The following is a 13,840-nucleotide window of genomic DNA, read 5'->3' as shown; positions in this document are numbered from 1 at the left end:
GTAAAAATCGATGATAGGCAAAACTCACACATACTTTTGAATACAATATTATCCCCAAGAACAGAACAAATCCATCACATGCTTCTGCAGTGCTTTTTCCTGCTGGAGCTCATAACTAATGCAGTGCCCAATAAATTCTTCCCTGATAAAAGAGAGATATATTTACACTGTGGATTACATTTATATGTTGCACAAAAAATGCTTTACAACATATTCGTACACCTAATAAATGCAATAAATAAATATGTCAACATCAGAGTACATTTAAATGTGCCTTAACCCTACCCTAACAGTTCTAGGGTTTCTGTCTGGAGTCCGAGGGCAGCCCAACACCAGTCTGATGAATCAGCAGGTAACAGTTCAGATCCTCATCTTCATATCAGCAGAGAGATCAAATCCCAGCATCTGACGGAAAACACAAAACACAGAAAACTGACTGGGTGGTCTTGTTTCACCGTGTGAGGGTTGGTGGACCCCAGATCTTCACAGTAATGTGCACATGAACTGAAGAAGGGACTTTTCCATAACATGTCTCTCAACGGTGTATCTCTGGTGCAGCAGACTCTGTAAACTATAGACTCCCTGATAACGCGTGTGTTAGCAGTGTTTGGAAAAGCAGAGAAACACTGATTCCAGATGCTGAGGCCTCAGTTCCACACTCTTCACTGGTACAGGACACACACATATGTACCAACGTCTGTATGTGTGAGCTGTGTAACCCCATTTAAATGTAACTCAGAGAGCTAAGCAGGAAAGTGTCTGGTGGACTCACTTCTGTTTTTACCGAACTGTTTTATCAGAAATCCAGCTCCAACGATGACCAAGAAGTAAAGTGGTATCAGACCAGATCTACAACAGTAAAGTTGAGGAGATAATGGGTATAAAGGGTATTCACTTCAAACACAGTGAGGTCCAGTTGTGAAACTGTCCTCACTCTCACCTCCCTCTCACTGTCTCTAGTGAACTGGCTCAGCTGAGTGTAGCTATTAACTGGATTAGCCCCAGGTCCCATGTAGCCCCGGCCCCATCCACTCCACCTGCACTTCTCTGGGGTAGAACCCAGTGACGTGACACGTGAGGGCAGTAGAGCCAGACATGGATGGCTCCAAAAGACAGACCTCTGGGACTGAAAAAAGGAAAACAGAGACGTTTGGACATTGGTGACATACTGTGTTTAAGATGTGCTCTGGAGGCCTGAACATGGCTGTGAGGTCAGGAACTGATTTTACTGATTGAACTGATTCATGGTCAATCACGAACAACACTCCAACTCATCCCAAATTTGGATGGAGCTCTATCATTCAGAGAGCACAAATCTACAGCTCCACAGCCCAAGGGTCCTTGGGAAAGACTCCTAATCTTACATTCGCCTGTACATGTAGCAGGATTGATACAGAAACTCAGAGATTTGTACAGAAAGTCAAATCACCACATTGTCCAGAGGACACCGTGCAATTCAGTTTTGTTTGGACTATTTCTAAAATATTGTTGCTCTCCAAAAAAACATGTATCTCCAAAATATTAACTGTAACGGAAAAGGGAAAAAAAACTTCTTAAATTTCAATGGAAGCCAATGTTAAAAAATTTTATTCCAATAATTGTGGAGCATTTCTATTGGTCCATTCAAAATTACATTTTCACAGTGTGAAGGACAGCTGCTGTGCTGTAGAAGTAATGATGTAGAAACAAAACAACACACAAAAATTGACAAACATGTTTTTCTTTGGAAAAGACGATGAATAAAGTAATACGGCATCCCTAATTCCTCCCAGGCGGTGCTTGATAGGCTGGACGTGGACGTTGGAGGAAAACGATGAAACTATGCTCTGAGACTAAACTTTTCACGCTTTTCATGGTGTTATCATAGCCACATTATCATCCCCAGATTTAGCATGATGCTTTGTAACACTGGCTCTAACAGTAGGAACTTTCCTCGTAGCCATGGGGACAAATATTAAAGTAAATAATTCAACATAAAATGAGACGTTGCAAATAACACCAAACCCAGATCTATCTGACATTAACCAATAAGCAACGAGATGGAACGCTGTAGCTATGGGAACCGAGCGCCATGTAAATAAGACAATATTTATTGCTGTCTTCCGGTGCTCCACAGGTCAACACTCACCACCACCAGAAAACTGGAGAAGATGGAGGAGGATGTATGAGCTGCAAATGTCCTTCATTGTTCTCCTTTTTATTTCAATTTACTTGAATGTTTGGAATTCGCAGTGTACAACATTATTCCCTTCTCACAACGAACATAAAAGTGGTAGCTAGTTTTGAACGTTTTGCGTTTTTCTGCTCGTTCAAACTGATTTCAAATCAAAATATCAAACAAGTGAGGATGGAAAGGGACAAAATAATTATTTAAAAACAAATTTTAATAAAAAAAAAAAAAGTTAAATTGGCCATGTTTGTTGTCTGTTTTGGGCGGCACGGTGGCGCAGCAGGTAGGTGTCGTAGTCACACAGCTCCAGGGACCTGGAGGTTGTGGGTTCGATTCCTGCTCTGGGTGACTGTCTGTGAGGAGTGTGGTGTGTTCTCCCTGTGTCTGCGTGGGTTTCCTCCGGGTGACTGTCTGTGAGGAGTGTGGTGTGTTCTCCCTGTGTCTGCGTGGGTTTAATCCAGGTGACTGTCTGTGAGGAGTGTGGTGTGTTCTTCCTGTGTCTGCGTGGGTTTCCTCTGGGTGACTGTATGTGAGGAGTGTGGTGTGTTCTCCCTGTGTCTGCGTGGGTTTCCTCCGGGTGCTTCGGTTTCCTCCCACAGTCCAAAAACACACGTTGGTAGGTGGATTAGCGACTCAAAAGTGTCCGTAGGTGTGAATGTGTGTGTGTGTCTGTGTTGCCCTGAGAAGGACTGGTGCCCTCTCCAGGGTTGCACCCAATGATTCCAGGTAGGCTCTGGACCCACCGCGACCCTGAACTGGATAAGGGTTACAGGTAATGAATGAATGAATGAATGAATTGTCTGTTTTCTGTAGTTTTCCTGCAGGTATTTGCTGCCACCTAAAGGACACAACCGAAATCGCTTTAGAGAGCTCTATCATAAAAAGCCTTGATTAATAAGCACATTTCAGTATAAACACAAATAAAAAGCCGGTTTATAAACCTTTTATATTATCACAACTTTTATTTTCACTGTTTTTTTTAGAAAAGCATTATATAAAATCTACCTATACAACAAGTTAAAATATTGAAATCTGAGTACATATAAATTAGTTAGTTACATCTGTTTATTGTACACTTTTGACACTTTAAACTGTCTCATGTCTTCAAAAACAAAATGAGCCAACAATTAAACCCATTATATTCATCTCTATCAGATAAACACCTCAGAAATGTACACATTAGAGTCTACAGACTCCTAAACACCTAGAGACTGAGACTGGACTGAAGAAGCACACACACACACACACACACACACACACACACACACACACACTGTGTGCTGTTATCGTTTACAGCATTAATACACTTTAAATTGCAGTGTCTCTCTCCCTCACCCCCTCTGTACTTATGGTTTTGCATTGTCTTGTATTGTATTGTACTGTATGGACATTGTTTTGTATTTTCTTTGCCATATCTTTTGCACTTTAATGTGTGTGCACTGTTTTATGTTGTACTAGCTTTGTAGTAGTTGCAATTTAATGTTGTGTATTGTCTTATGTAGCACCTTGGTCCTGGAGGAACGCTATTTCATTTCACTGTGTACTGTAAACACTGTATACTGCTGAAATGACAATAAACTTCTTGAACTTGAACTACATTTACACTGGTCTGGACTCTGGAGAACAGGATAACATCGCTGTTGGAACAAAACCCTCTCTTCCACTGCTTCTTACTTTGTGTCAATATTTTTAAAAAAATGAGCCAACAGAGACAAGGTCCAGAGTTAAGGGTGTCTTGAGGGAACCACTGGTCTATATTTGCTACCACACTGAAATTTTAGGAGTGCATGTCTTGTCTGGGTGTAAACAGGAGGCATCATTAAATATCAAATAAATAATAAAAACAAAGCCACAATAAGCAGCAGAGCTAGGGATGAACAATGAAGACCATCAGAGTTCTCGTCAGAACGTGCTCTAGATTCAGGTCCCGGTTTCTGTCGGAGAGAGAACAGAGAAACCTGTAGCAGTTTGGACTAAACATGTTTTAGAAAAAAGTAGACAGGAGTGTAGGCAATATACCACGTATACACACTCATACCTGTGGACAATTTTCCACACACACTCCCAGTCACTCTCTCAGACACACACACACACATATGTGATACAAAGACACTGAATGTTCACTAACCTTTCCTTTTAATGAAGCGTTTGATTAAAATTACAGTTCCAATGATGATGAACAAGACGGTCCCGGTCAGAGGAATCCCAACCCAAAGCCAAGTGTGAACCTCTAGACCTGCACATGGTTAAAAATAATGAAATAACACTTAATACAAGTGACACCATAGTTATTATTAATGATTAAATAATCAATATTCCACAACAGTTAAGGATATGAGTAATTTTCTGGCCATATATCATTGAAATCCCCTCCTTGGTTCTACACTCATTGTCCATTTCACCAGCTCCACTCAGCATTCTTTGTTAGTCGCGTGTTCCTCAATGGTCAGAGCAGGTATGATCAGGGTGGTGGATAATTCTCAGCTCCGCAGAGTGGTGGTGGTGTGTTAGTGTGTGTTGTGCTGGTGCGAGTGGATCAGACACAGCAGTGCTGCTGGAGTTTCAAACCTCTAAGAACTGTCCACAGACCAAAAACATCCAGCCGACAGCGTCCTGTGTCACTGATGAAGGACTAGAGGACGAGCGACACACACTGTGCAGCGACAGATCAGAGCTACTGTCTCTGTCTTTACATCTACAAGGTGGACCAACGAGGGAGGAGTGTCTCAGAGTGGACAGAGAGTGGACACGGGGTTTAAAAACTCCAGCAGCACTGCTGTGTCTGATCCACTCTACAGAGTGCTCCTGTGTGGTCAGTGGAGCTGAGAGAATGGACAGTGAGTGCAAAAACAATGAGGTGGCTCTAAAGTCATGGCTGATTTGGGTATGTAATATTTTTCCAGAATATAGATCAAATTAAATATGAAAGACTAATGTGAAAGTCCTACCCAAGGTTCTGGTGATGTTTGTGGGCACACTGCTGTGATACACTACGCAGCTGTAGCTGTGTTTCTCCGGGTTCTCCTCAGGTCGAATCACACTGCGTCTAGTCTGATAAGTGCCGTCTCCATTAGGAAGCACGCGTCCTATCTCCTCGTCCACAGACTGTAGCCCTGGCCCTATCCACTCCACCTGCACTTCTCTGGGGTAGAACCCAGTGACGTGACATGTGAGGACAGTAGAACCAGACCTGGATCTCTCCAAAAGATAGACCTCGGGGACTGAACAACGGAAAACACAAACGTTCAGTTCAGTTTAAAAAATACAACTTCACACAAATCCAGGTTCTAGCTTCAGGACATCACTGTCAAAAAAAAGCACTTAGAACACGAGGAAAACCACTGAGGAACCAAGACTAGAACCATTATCAATATTAAATATTTAAAGGATACATATTTTAAAAAACATCTCTAGTACAGTGTAGGTGCACATTAATGTTTGTACATGGAGACCACCAACACACACACTGTGAAACAAGACCACCCTGATTTTTGTGTGTGAGCTGTCTAAGTCAGAAGACATTGGGGAAAACGAGCCATTCTCCTTCTGCTGTCAAGTGCAGAGACTTTAGAGTTGCCCCGCCCCCTTGTTTAAGTATGTCCAATCACAGTGCTGGACCCATGTTTATGTGAGCGCTCAAAGACAAGGTTAAACAGTGCAAAACAGGCACAACATCATGGAGAAATAAGAGCACTGAGTAAAAATGGAGAAAACGAGAAGAAACAAAGAAGAAAAAGAACAGAGCGAATACGGCTAAAACACTGTGCGCTCGGGTTGGGTGAACAGCGAGCGGCTCATTATCATTTGAAGGTTCTGACTTAGACAAGAGGAGAATGCAGCTGTGGGGTTTGATCCTTGTGGTCTTTTGAAAAAAGCAGGTTACAGCTATTTCATTCAAGACCCAGAACTGTTCATGTGTGGAAACATTGGAGAATATATGCCCTTTAGCACTTTAAAAAGACACGTGTAGTTTACTGGTGGTTCCTATCACAGCACAGTAAAGTTACAGTCCAGTATTCAGTGCATTTGCTTGGTAGTTACGATGTTAGATGGTTACTATCCATCCATCCATTATCTGTAACCGCTTAGTGTGATGGAAAGTTATTGTTGTAGCAAGTTTGGAAGAGACTCTATGTCCCACCTTTCTTCATTTTGAGTTGAGGGACGTTTTGCAGGAACATGTTCAGACGCTCGTAACATGTGGTTCTGTAGAAAGACACCACGAACTCGAGCCGAACCCAGTCCTCCTCCCTCTGCTGTTTGTTGATGGCTGCTTCAGGAACAGCAGCTGTGATGGTCTTTCTCTCAATGTCGTACGCTAAGAAGTCTCTCCCGTTGAATGCATGAATAAATACTGCTTTCCGAGTTCCATCTGGATATAAATCACAGCGGCTGTAGACTTGGAATATGCTCACTTTCGATGAAAAGCCTGCGATACATGAAGGAAAGAAACACAAAAAGTATAGTGTTAATTCAATCCTAGTGTTCAGTTTGAGAATGTGATGTTGTTATTACATGCTTTTCCTCAACTGTTAAAGCAACACTAGGTAAGTTTTGGCATGTTTGCTCCTGAGCTCACTCTACAGTTTTTGAGTGTAATTCACTTTTATAGCACCGTCCTGAAACTGAGGGGTAGGTGGAGGGAGGGAGGTGTTTTCCTACCCTCCTCCAAAAGTTACATAGTGGATTATCTGAAACAACAAAGGCTCTATTCTCCCTATTACAGCTCAGTGGAGCATCGCAATGACTTTGGAGCTGTAATAATTAGATATAAATTAGGGTGACCAGACGTCCTCTTTTACCCGGACATGTCCTCTTTTTTAGACTTAAAAAAATGTCCGGGTGGAATTTCACAAACGTCCGGGATTTTGTTTTTCTAGAGCTTACATAGAACTTCGAGAAGTTTCCACAAACTAGTCCCGCCCTCCCCTACTCCGTTTGGTTCGCTTGAGTGAGAAGGGGGCGTGGTGAATTAGCCTAAAGTCTTCTGATTGGACGGTGTGCCTGTAGCGCTACCGTTATTGGTCGATAACCTTCTCTGTAAACATTTAATTGGTCAGTCTGCACGTCAGTACTCGCCCCCCCCCCCCTCATGTAAAAGAAATTAAACACTTAACACAAAAACACAGAAACACATTTTAACACAGAAATTAAAGGCTGCTGTTTTAATGTCGCATATTGTAGTACAAAACACTCCAAGTACATTTCTATTGCAGTCATTATTTCTTAAAGGTGTAATTAAAAATGTCTTGTGTTTGCTTCTGGAAATCAATTTAACACTTACTCTTTCAAATGTAGTGTAATTTCCCCTTTTTGCGTGCTCCAAAATTACCAGTATCCCTACTAGTATTCGTATATGTTGCTAGGAATAAATAAAACAGAATGTGAAATCAATGGCAGTGGACCTGTTTTGTTCTTTTTGATGCAGCACAGACAAAGTTGAGGGGCACACTTCAAATGAAGGACTATGAATGCCTTTTGAATCCCTCAGCTGAAGTATCCGTGGTTACCGAGTAAATTTCCAGTTCCACCTTAAATGGTGAATCAGTTAAACGCGCCTTACGCTACTGCAACATTTAAGGTGGAATTGTAAGTTGAAATGCTGCTCCTTTTTGTGTGTTTTGATGAGACACGGGGCTCTTTAACTGTCGTTCCCTTTCGTAGAGGAAGTTTAACCGCTACAAACTTGTAACTCAGCTCCAAGGGGCATTATAACACTTGAAATAAGATAAAAATAAGAATAGGATTCACCCAAATTGTACATTACCGGTCTGGTTGAACTGCTTTATGACTGACGGAAGAGCGGAAGCTACTCGATATCTGTTGCTAAGGGCCAGTAGGTTAATATCTTCCCAGTGTTGACGGTCTGCTGTAGAGTTGAGCCATTCTGGACAGGGCACCTCTCCCTTCATGCTGCTGTCGTAATAAAACACTGTCACATCATCCACAGTGATTCTCTCCATGTAGTCAGGCAGGTCCAGGCCCTGTGAGCCGATGAAGTTGACGCTGTAGGAGTGGACATCTGCAACATAATGAAAGGAGAGAGTTATGTCTCATGGCTCTCGTTTATTTGTCTCCTCTTCCCCTCAGACTCGTTACTACTTCAGGATTTCTTTAAACTCAGTAAACACATGGAGTTGTACTGTTCAGAGGAATGAGTTAATGGTGTTAGCCATAGCTTTTAGCCGTAATCAATGTAGGAAATACGTTCCTGATAGAAACTGACAGAAAAACACACACCAAACTTAGTGTAACAGCATTCACAAGCTGTACCTCACCTCCGCTGGACTGCTGCAGAAGATGGAAGACATAGAATAAGGCGTACACCTCCTTCATTTTCCTCATGCTTTCCCCATTTCTTCACAGTATTCATGCATTAGAGAATGCTTCTCAAAATGAAAATGAAAGTGAAAATCCTTGTTCTTCTTCTCCTTGTAGTTCTTGTTTGTTCTGTACAGATGGGGATGGATAATAATAATCTTTAGAAATAAGTCTCTGACACATTTTATATTTCACATACACAGCTTTAAAGTGGACTTTGTGCCATGTTTTGACCATTTTTGTTAAGGTAACGCCTAAGCTCATGGCTGGTGAGCAGCTGAAGTCTTGTATCAGGTGAGAATGGAGAATGGACAACAATTAGTTTTGCATTAACTGCAGCATTTAGCATCCTCAGGTCATCAACAAACTTAAACTGTGTCATTGAATAGAAAGGTGATGTAACACAGAGAGAAACATGTTTCTGTCCCAATTTTTTTTGTAGTGTCTTACAAGCATCAAACTCTAAATTTGCTCCTGTTTTCTAAATACAATGGAGTTGTTTAGTGACAATGTCAGCAACCTTTTCTTTGTGCTTTTGTTAGAGAAACAAAGCTTTATGAACATCCTTGTTTTATTGAATTTTACACAACATCCTTAATTTAAAAAATTAATAATACATTCCTACTAAATGGAAGTAACACCAGTATATAAACTTTGTATATACTTTTAATAAACTGTGTATTCATTTGCTAATTTATATTCTGAAAAAGCAAAATGTAAACTATGGTCTATGCGGGTGATATTTTAATTAATTTGTAAGGGTTTTTCTGTTTCTTAAATCCTGCAAACAGACAGAAACTGTGCCCTAACATTTGCCGAAATGATATAGGTTTTCTGTAGAGGATTCATTCATTCATTGTCTGAAACCACTTATTCAGTTCATGGTCCGGAGGCTACAGAGAATCACTGGGAGCAAGGCACGAACACACCCTGCAGGGGGCGCCAGTCCTTCACAGGGTGACACACACCCACACCTATGGACACTTGAGTTACCAGTCTACCGACCAATGTGTGTTTTTGGACGGTGGGAGGAAACCCATGAGGACACAGGGAGAATACAATAAACTCATCACAGACAGTCACCCGGAGGAAACCCACGCAGACACAGGAAAAACACACCACACTCCTCACAGACAATCACCTGGAGGAAACCCACGCAGACACAGGGAGAACACACCACACTCCTCACAGACAGTCACCTGGAGGAAACCCACGCAGACACAGGGAAAACACAATAAACTCCTCACAGAGAGTCACCCGGGGGAAACCCATGCAGACACAGGGAGAACACACCACACTCCTCACAGACAGTCACCCGGAGGAAACCCACGCAGACATAGGGAGAACACACCACACTCCTTACAGACAGTCACCCGGAGGAAACCCACGCAGACACAGGGAAAACACAATAAACTCCTCACAGACAGTCACCCGGGGGAAACCCACGCAGACACAGGGAGAACACAACACACTCCTCACAGACAGTCACCTGGAGGAAACTCACGCAGACACAGGGAAAACACACCACACTCCTGACGGACAGTCACCCGGAGGAAACCCACGCATACACAGGGAGAACACACCACACTCCTCACAGACAGTCACCCGGAGGAAACCCACGCGGACACATGGAGAACACACCACACTCCTCACAGACAGTCACCCGGAGGAAACCCACGCAGACACAGGGAGAACACAATAAACTCCTCGCAGACAGTCACCTGGAGGAAACCCACGCAGACACAGGGACAACACAATAAACTCCTCACAGATAGTCACCCGGAGCAGGACGTGAACCCAACCTCCCGGTCCCTGGAGCTGTGTGACAGTGACACTACCTGCTGCACCACCCTCTGTAGAGAGTGTTATTTTACTTATTTTGTACCAAGTTTTCTAAACAACTGTTGGAGCTGTGAAAGGTTTGGAGATAAATCAATGGTCATTAAGACACAACATAAATGATGACTTTCAGCAAATTGTAAAGACCCCACTCCAGTGAAAATTCAACAGTTAGCATTGTTAGCAGGTGAGTGTGACGTTATATATGACGTAGATCTTACGGAATGAACGCGAAGGTGTAGACAGTTTAAAAGCATTAGGGGATTTTTTTTCTGCAAATAAAGTGTACATCTGTAATTCTAAACAGAGAGGAGATATAGAATCAAGGGCTGGAGGGTGACGTTTATGGCCATGTCTTTGGATGTAATATAACTATTCAGTGATTTTCCAGTGGGGGGCGATACCACATCCTGTTTTCGAATAAAAGGCGCATGCGCAGTAAGCGTCTTGGGCTCATGGGGAGAACACGTGTTCACAGAGAGACGAGTTGAGTGAGAGCTGAGTGTTTTAATGACCGAACGCGCAAATAGTGTTATGTTTGGTAGAATTATGGCTTCTTATAGGCCTTATATTTGTGATCCACCTTAATGGAAGTTGGTTAATGGTTAATAAACCCTTATTAACGCTTCTGAAGTTTGAAACGTAGCGCAGTTCAAATGGTTGTTCAGTGCAGGAGCTGTTTTCCTGAGGTAAGTCGTTCACGTTACGCACTTGAGGCAAACTAGTAGCCTTTGATTGAAAAGAACATGTCTGTTCGTGTGTGGTCAGGTTTCATTGGTTTAAAACATGAAAAATAGCAAGGAGTAGCTTAATGAAAAGTTGTTTGCTTTGTGTTCTGTAGGAGTTCTTTACTTAAAAAACCCCGGATGAAGGTGTAATAAGTTGTTTATACAGAAACTATTTTCTTCACAGCAGTGGCACAAACACCTTATTATTCTGCGGCACTTCGTGACCTAACATTGGAGGAAACCATTATAAACAGTTAACGAATCACTGCTGTGGACAGGGTTTTTGTTTTTTATTTTATTATTTTTTGAGTGGTACTTGTGGTCAAAAATCAATCGTGCAACGTCATGACCAGATGTCCCCAAACTTTTGACCACGTTCAATTTGTACTCTTGATGTAATTGTTTTTAAAAAAATAAATATATTTTTTCTGTTCATTTTTAAGGTTTTCAGAATTGAAGACTGAGCCTGTGATGATACTGTGTTCACCTCGTGGGGAGTTTTTCCTTTGTTCTCTGGTGAGTGGTGCTCAAAATACTTTATAAAGGATATAAAAGCTGTGTGCAGACCGTACAGCGAGGCTGGGTCTGATCTGTGACTCTGATCTTTCCTGAGAGTCTGCTAGAGAGACGCTGAAATCGTTTGAGACCTGACTGTGTTTCCTCCACATCAAGGTTTTAGAAATTTCATACAAACACCCCACAGACACTGGTTTTAACTTTCTGATACTAAACTCTATGGTCTTTGGAACAAGGTCATTGTTACTGGTGCAAAGCACATTAGCACCCCCTTGTGGGAGCTCTCCCTTAATGTATGAGTAAGCCCGTTCCAAACGTTGATTTGTATCTAATAAACAAGGACATAAAAGCAGTGCCTGAAACGTCCTAAACTCTGGGAGGAGGTTTATTCAGTGCAGGCATTTTAGTTTTTTTTTAAACTCAGTCACTATTGGGTTTTATGAGTGAAACCCTTTAAAAACTGACAACTGTTTGTGCTTTCAGTTCTCAGACTGGTTCCAGACGTGTGCAGATGTGAGGAAACTGAGGACACTACGTGGGTCTTGAGGTGAGTCTTTGGCACACTGAACCAGCTGCACTACTGAGTGAAAACTATTTGAAGCTAGAACTTACATCCACCCTGAAGTATTCTGCAGACCGTACAGCGAGGCAGGGTCTGATCTGTGACTCTGTTCTTTCCTGAGTGTCTGCTAGAGAGACACTGAAATCGTTTGAGACCTGACTGTGTTTCCTCCACATCAAGGTTTTAGAAATTTCATACAAACACCCCACAGACACTGGTTTTAACTTTCTGATACTAAACTCTATGGTCTTTGGAACAAGGCCATTGTTACTGGTGCAAAGCACATTAGCACCCCCTTGTGGGAGCTCTCCCTAACGTTCCAAACGTTTATTTGTGTCTAATAAACAAGGACATAAAAGCACTGTCTGAAACGCCCTAAACTCTGGGAAGAAGTTTATTCAGTGCAGGGAATTTATTTTTTTTTTTAAACCCAGTCACTTAAAAACTGACAACTTCTGTTTGTGCTTTCAGTTCTCAGACTGGTTCCAGGCGTGTGCAGATGTGAGGAAACTGAGGACACTACGTGGGTCTTGAGGTGAGTCTTTGGCGCACTGAACCAGCTGCACTACTGAGTGACACCCAGAACTATTTGAAGCTAGAACTTGCATCCACCCTGAAGTAGTCTGCAGTCCGTACAGCGAGGCAGGGTCTGATCTGTGACTCTGATCTTTCCTGAGTGTCTGCTAGAGAAACATTGGGGCGGTTTGAAGCCTTTTCTGTCTTCTCTACAGTGAGGCTATAGAAACCTCAGACAGGCTGTTTATAAACATGTACCCTATTAATGAGGAAGTATGGACTTACTCTTTAATTCAGCATTTCCTGTGTTTCAGATTCCGACTTCCTGTGGTCGTTTAGGATTGTGGGTAAGTGTATTTTCTGGGCCACGTGCATTTTACATTGTACAATAAAATCTAATATTTGTGTAAAACACATATGTTTATGATTTAATGTGAAATAATAGGTTTGAGTCAGAGTTGTTCAGTTGTGGTGAAAAGAACCAGACGTCTGAAGAAATGTAAAAAGCCCTTCACAACAAAGGTTTATTACGTGAAATACTCATAAACCCGTGGAGTCTGATGCCTAAGACATTGTTCTGTGATAGTTCTGCAAAGGATTTGTGGTCTACAACTCTCTAAAACCTCTCGTATGTACACGGCTGTTTGTGGCGTGGAAACCCAACTCTGGAAGTGTGTTGTAGACCTAGAGATGCCTGGTTCCATTCACCACCACTGGAAATGAAATGGTGTCAAGTTTCTCTATAATGAGCCACTTCACGTCATTGTCAGAGTTTTCAGGTTCATGGAGTTGTAATGTATAAGTCACACAATTTTGCGAGATAAAGCCTGGTGCGCAGACCGTACAGCGAGGCGGGGTCTGTTTTGTGACTCTGCTCTTTCCTGGGTGTCTGCTAGAGAAAGGCTGAAATCGTTTGAGACCTGGCTGTGTTTCCTCCACAGCACGGTTCTAGAAATTTCACACAAACACCACACACTGATATTGATTTGTGGAGTTCTGTAGTGTCTGGGCCTTATGTTTTGTCTTGTTTTACAGGTGCGTCTCCATTGCCCTAGAGACGGACGCCAAGAAGTGATACAATGTTTAAAAAACATAAAAAAAATAAAAATGAGGAAGAAAAAAGTCAATTTTGCTTTTATTTCTGTGTTTGAACATTTTCAGATGTGTAAAAGCCACTGAGAGGTGAAG

General features: G+C 42.1%; 1 protein-coding gene, 1 long non-coding RNA gene and 3 other non-coding genes across 5 annotated transcripts; 4 read left to right on the top strand and 1 right to left on the bottom strand.

Annotated features, from left to right (window-relative positions):
* Positions 1-3,186: 3,186 nt before the first annotated feature.
* On the bottom strand, positions 3,187-8,560 carry LOC136700105 (class I histocompatibility antigen, F10 alpha chain-like). The gene is made up of 6 exons (XM_066675328.1): positions 8,449-8,560; positions 7,938-8,192; positions 6,312-6,599; positions 5,119-5,391; positions 4,299-4,406; positions 3,187-4,104 (listed from the first exon to the last, which is right to left on the bottom strand). Exons 1-6 carry the CDS (start codon positions 8,513-8,515, stop codon positions 4,091-4,093), a joined length of 1,005 nt encoding a protein of 334 aa, XP_066531425.1. The 5' UTR covers positions 8,516-8,560; the 3' UTR covers positions 3,187-4,090.
* Positions 8,561-10,792: 2,232 nt separating this feature from the next.
* Positions 10,793-13,758, top strand: LOC136700428 (uncharacterized). Its single transcript, XR_010803747.1, has 5 exons — positions 10,793-11,019; positions 11,502-11,574; positions 12,058-12,121; positions 12,608-12,671; positions 12,967-13,758. It is a non-coding gene; the product is annotated as an uncharacterized lncRNA (long non-coding RNA).
* On the top strand, positions 11,618-11,752 carry LOC136700567 (small nucleolar RNA SNORA9). Its single transcript, XR_010803782.1, has one exon. It is a non-coding gene; the product is annotated as a small nucleolar RNA SNORA9 (small nucleolar RNA).
* LOC136700566 (small nucleolar RNA SNORA9) lies at positions 12,204-12,338 on the top strand. The gene has a single exon (XR_010803781.1). It is a non-coding gene; the product is annotated as a small nucleolar RNA SNORA9 (small nucleolar RNA).
* LOC136700565 (small nucleolar RNA SNORA9) lies at positions 13,485-13,619 on the top strand. The gene has a single exon (XR_010803780.1). It is a non-coding gene; the product is annotated as a small nucleolar RNA SNORA9 (small nucleolar RNA).
* Positions 13,759-13,840: the final 82 nt, after the last annotated feature.

This window comes from Hoplias malabaricus, chromosome 6 (genome assembly GCF_029633855.1).
Source record: "Hoplias malabaricus isolate fHopMal1 chromosome 6, fHopMal1.hap1, whole genome shotgun sequence".
Taxonomy (NCBI): Eukaryota; Metazoa; Chordata; class Actinopteri; order Characiformes; family Erythrinidae; genus Hoplias; species Hoplias malabaricus.
Note: the sequence above shows the minus strand (reverse complement) of the source record. Positions and strands in the feature narration are given on the sequence as shown.

What these genes read in the sequence shown, in the direction of transcription:
- LOC136700105 (XM_066675328.1), bottom strand. Translation starts at nt 8,515, where the DNA reads ATGAGGAAAATGAAGGAGGTGTACGCCTTATTCTATGTCTTCCATCTT. An exon ending in TCTGCAGCAGTCCAGCGGAG is followed by an intron (nt 8,193 to 8,448) that starts GTGAGGTACAGC and finishes ATTATGTTGCAG; the next exon opens with ATGTCCACTCCTACAGCGTC. An exon ending in TCAACTCAAAATGAAGAAAG is followed by an intron (nt 5,392 to 6,311) that starts GTGGGACATAGA and finishes TCCGTTGTTCAG; the next exon opens with TCCCCGAGGTCTATCTTTTG.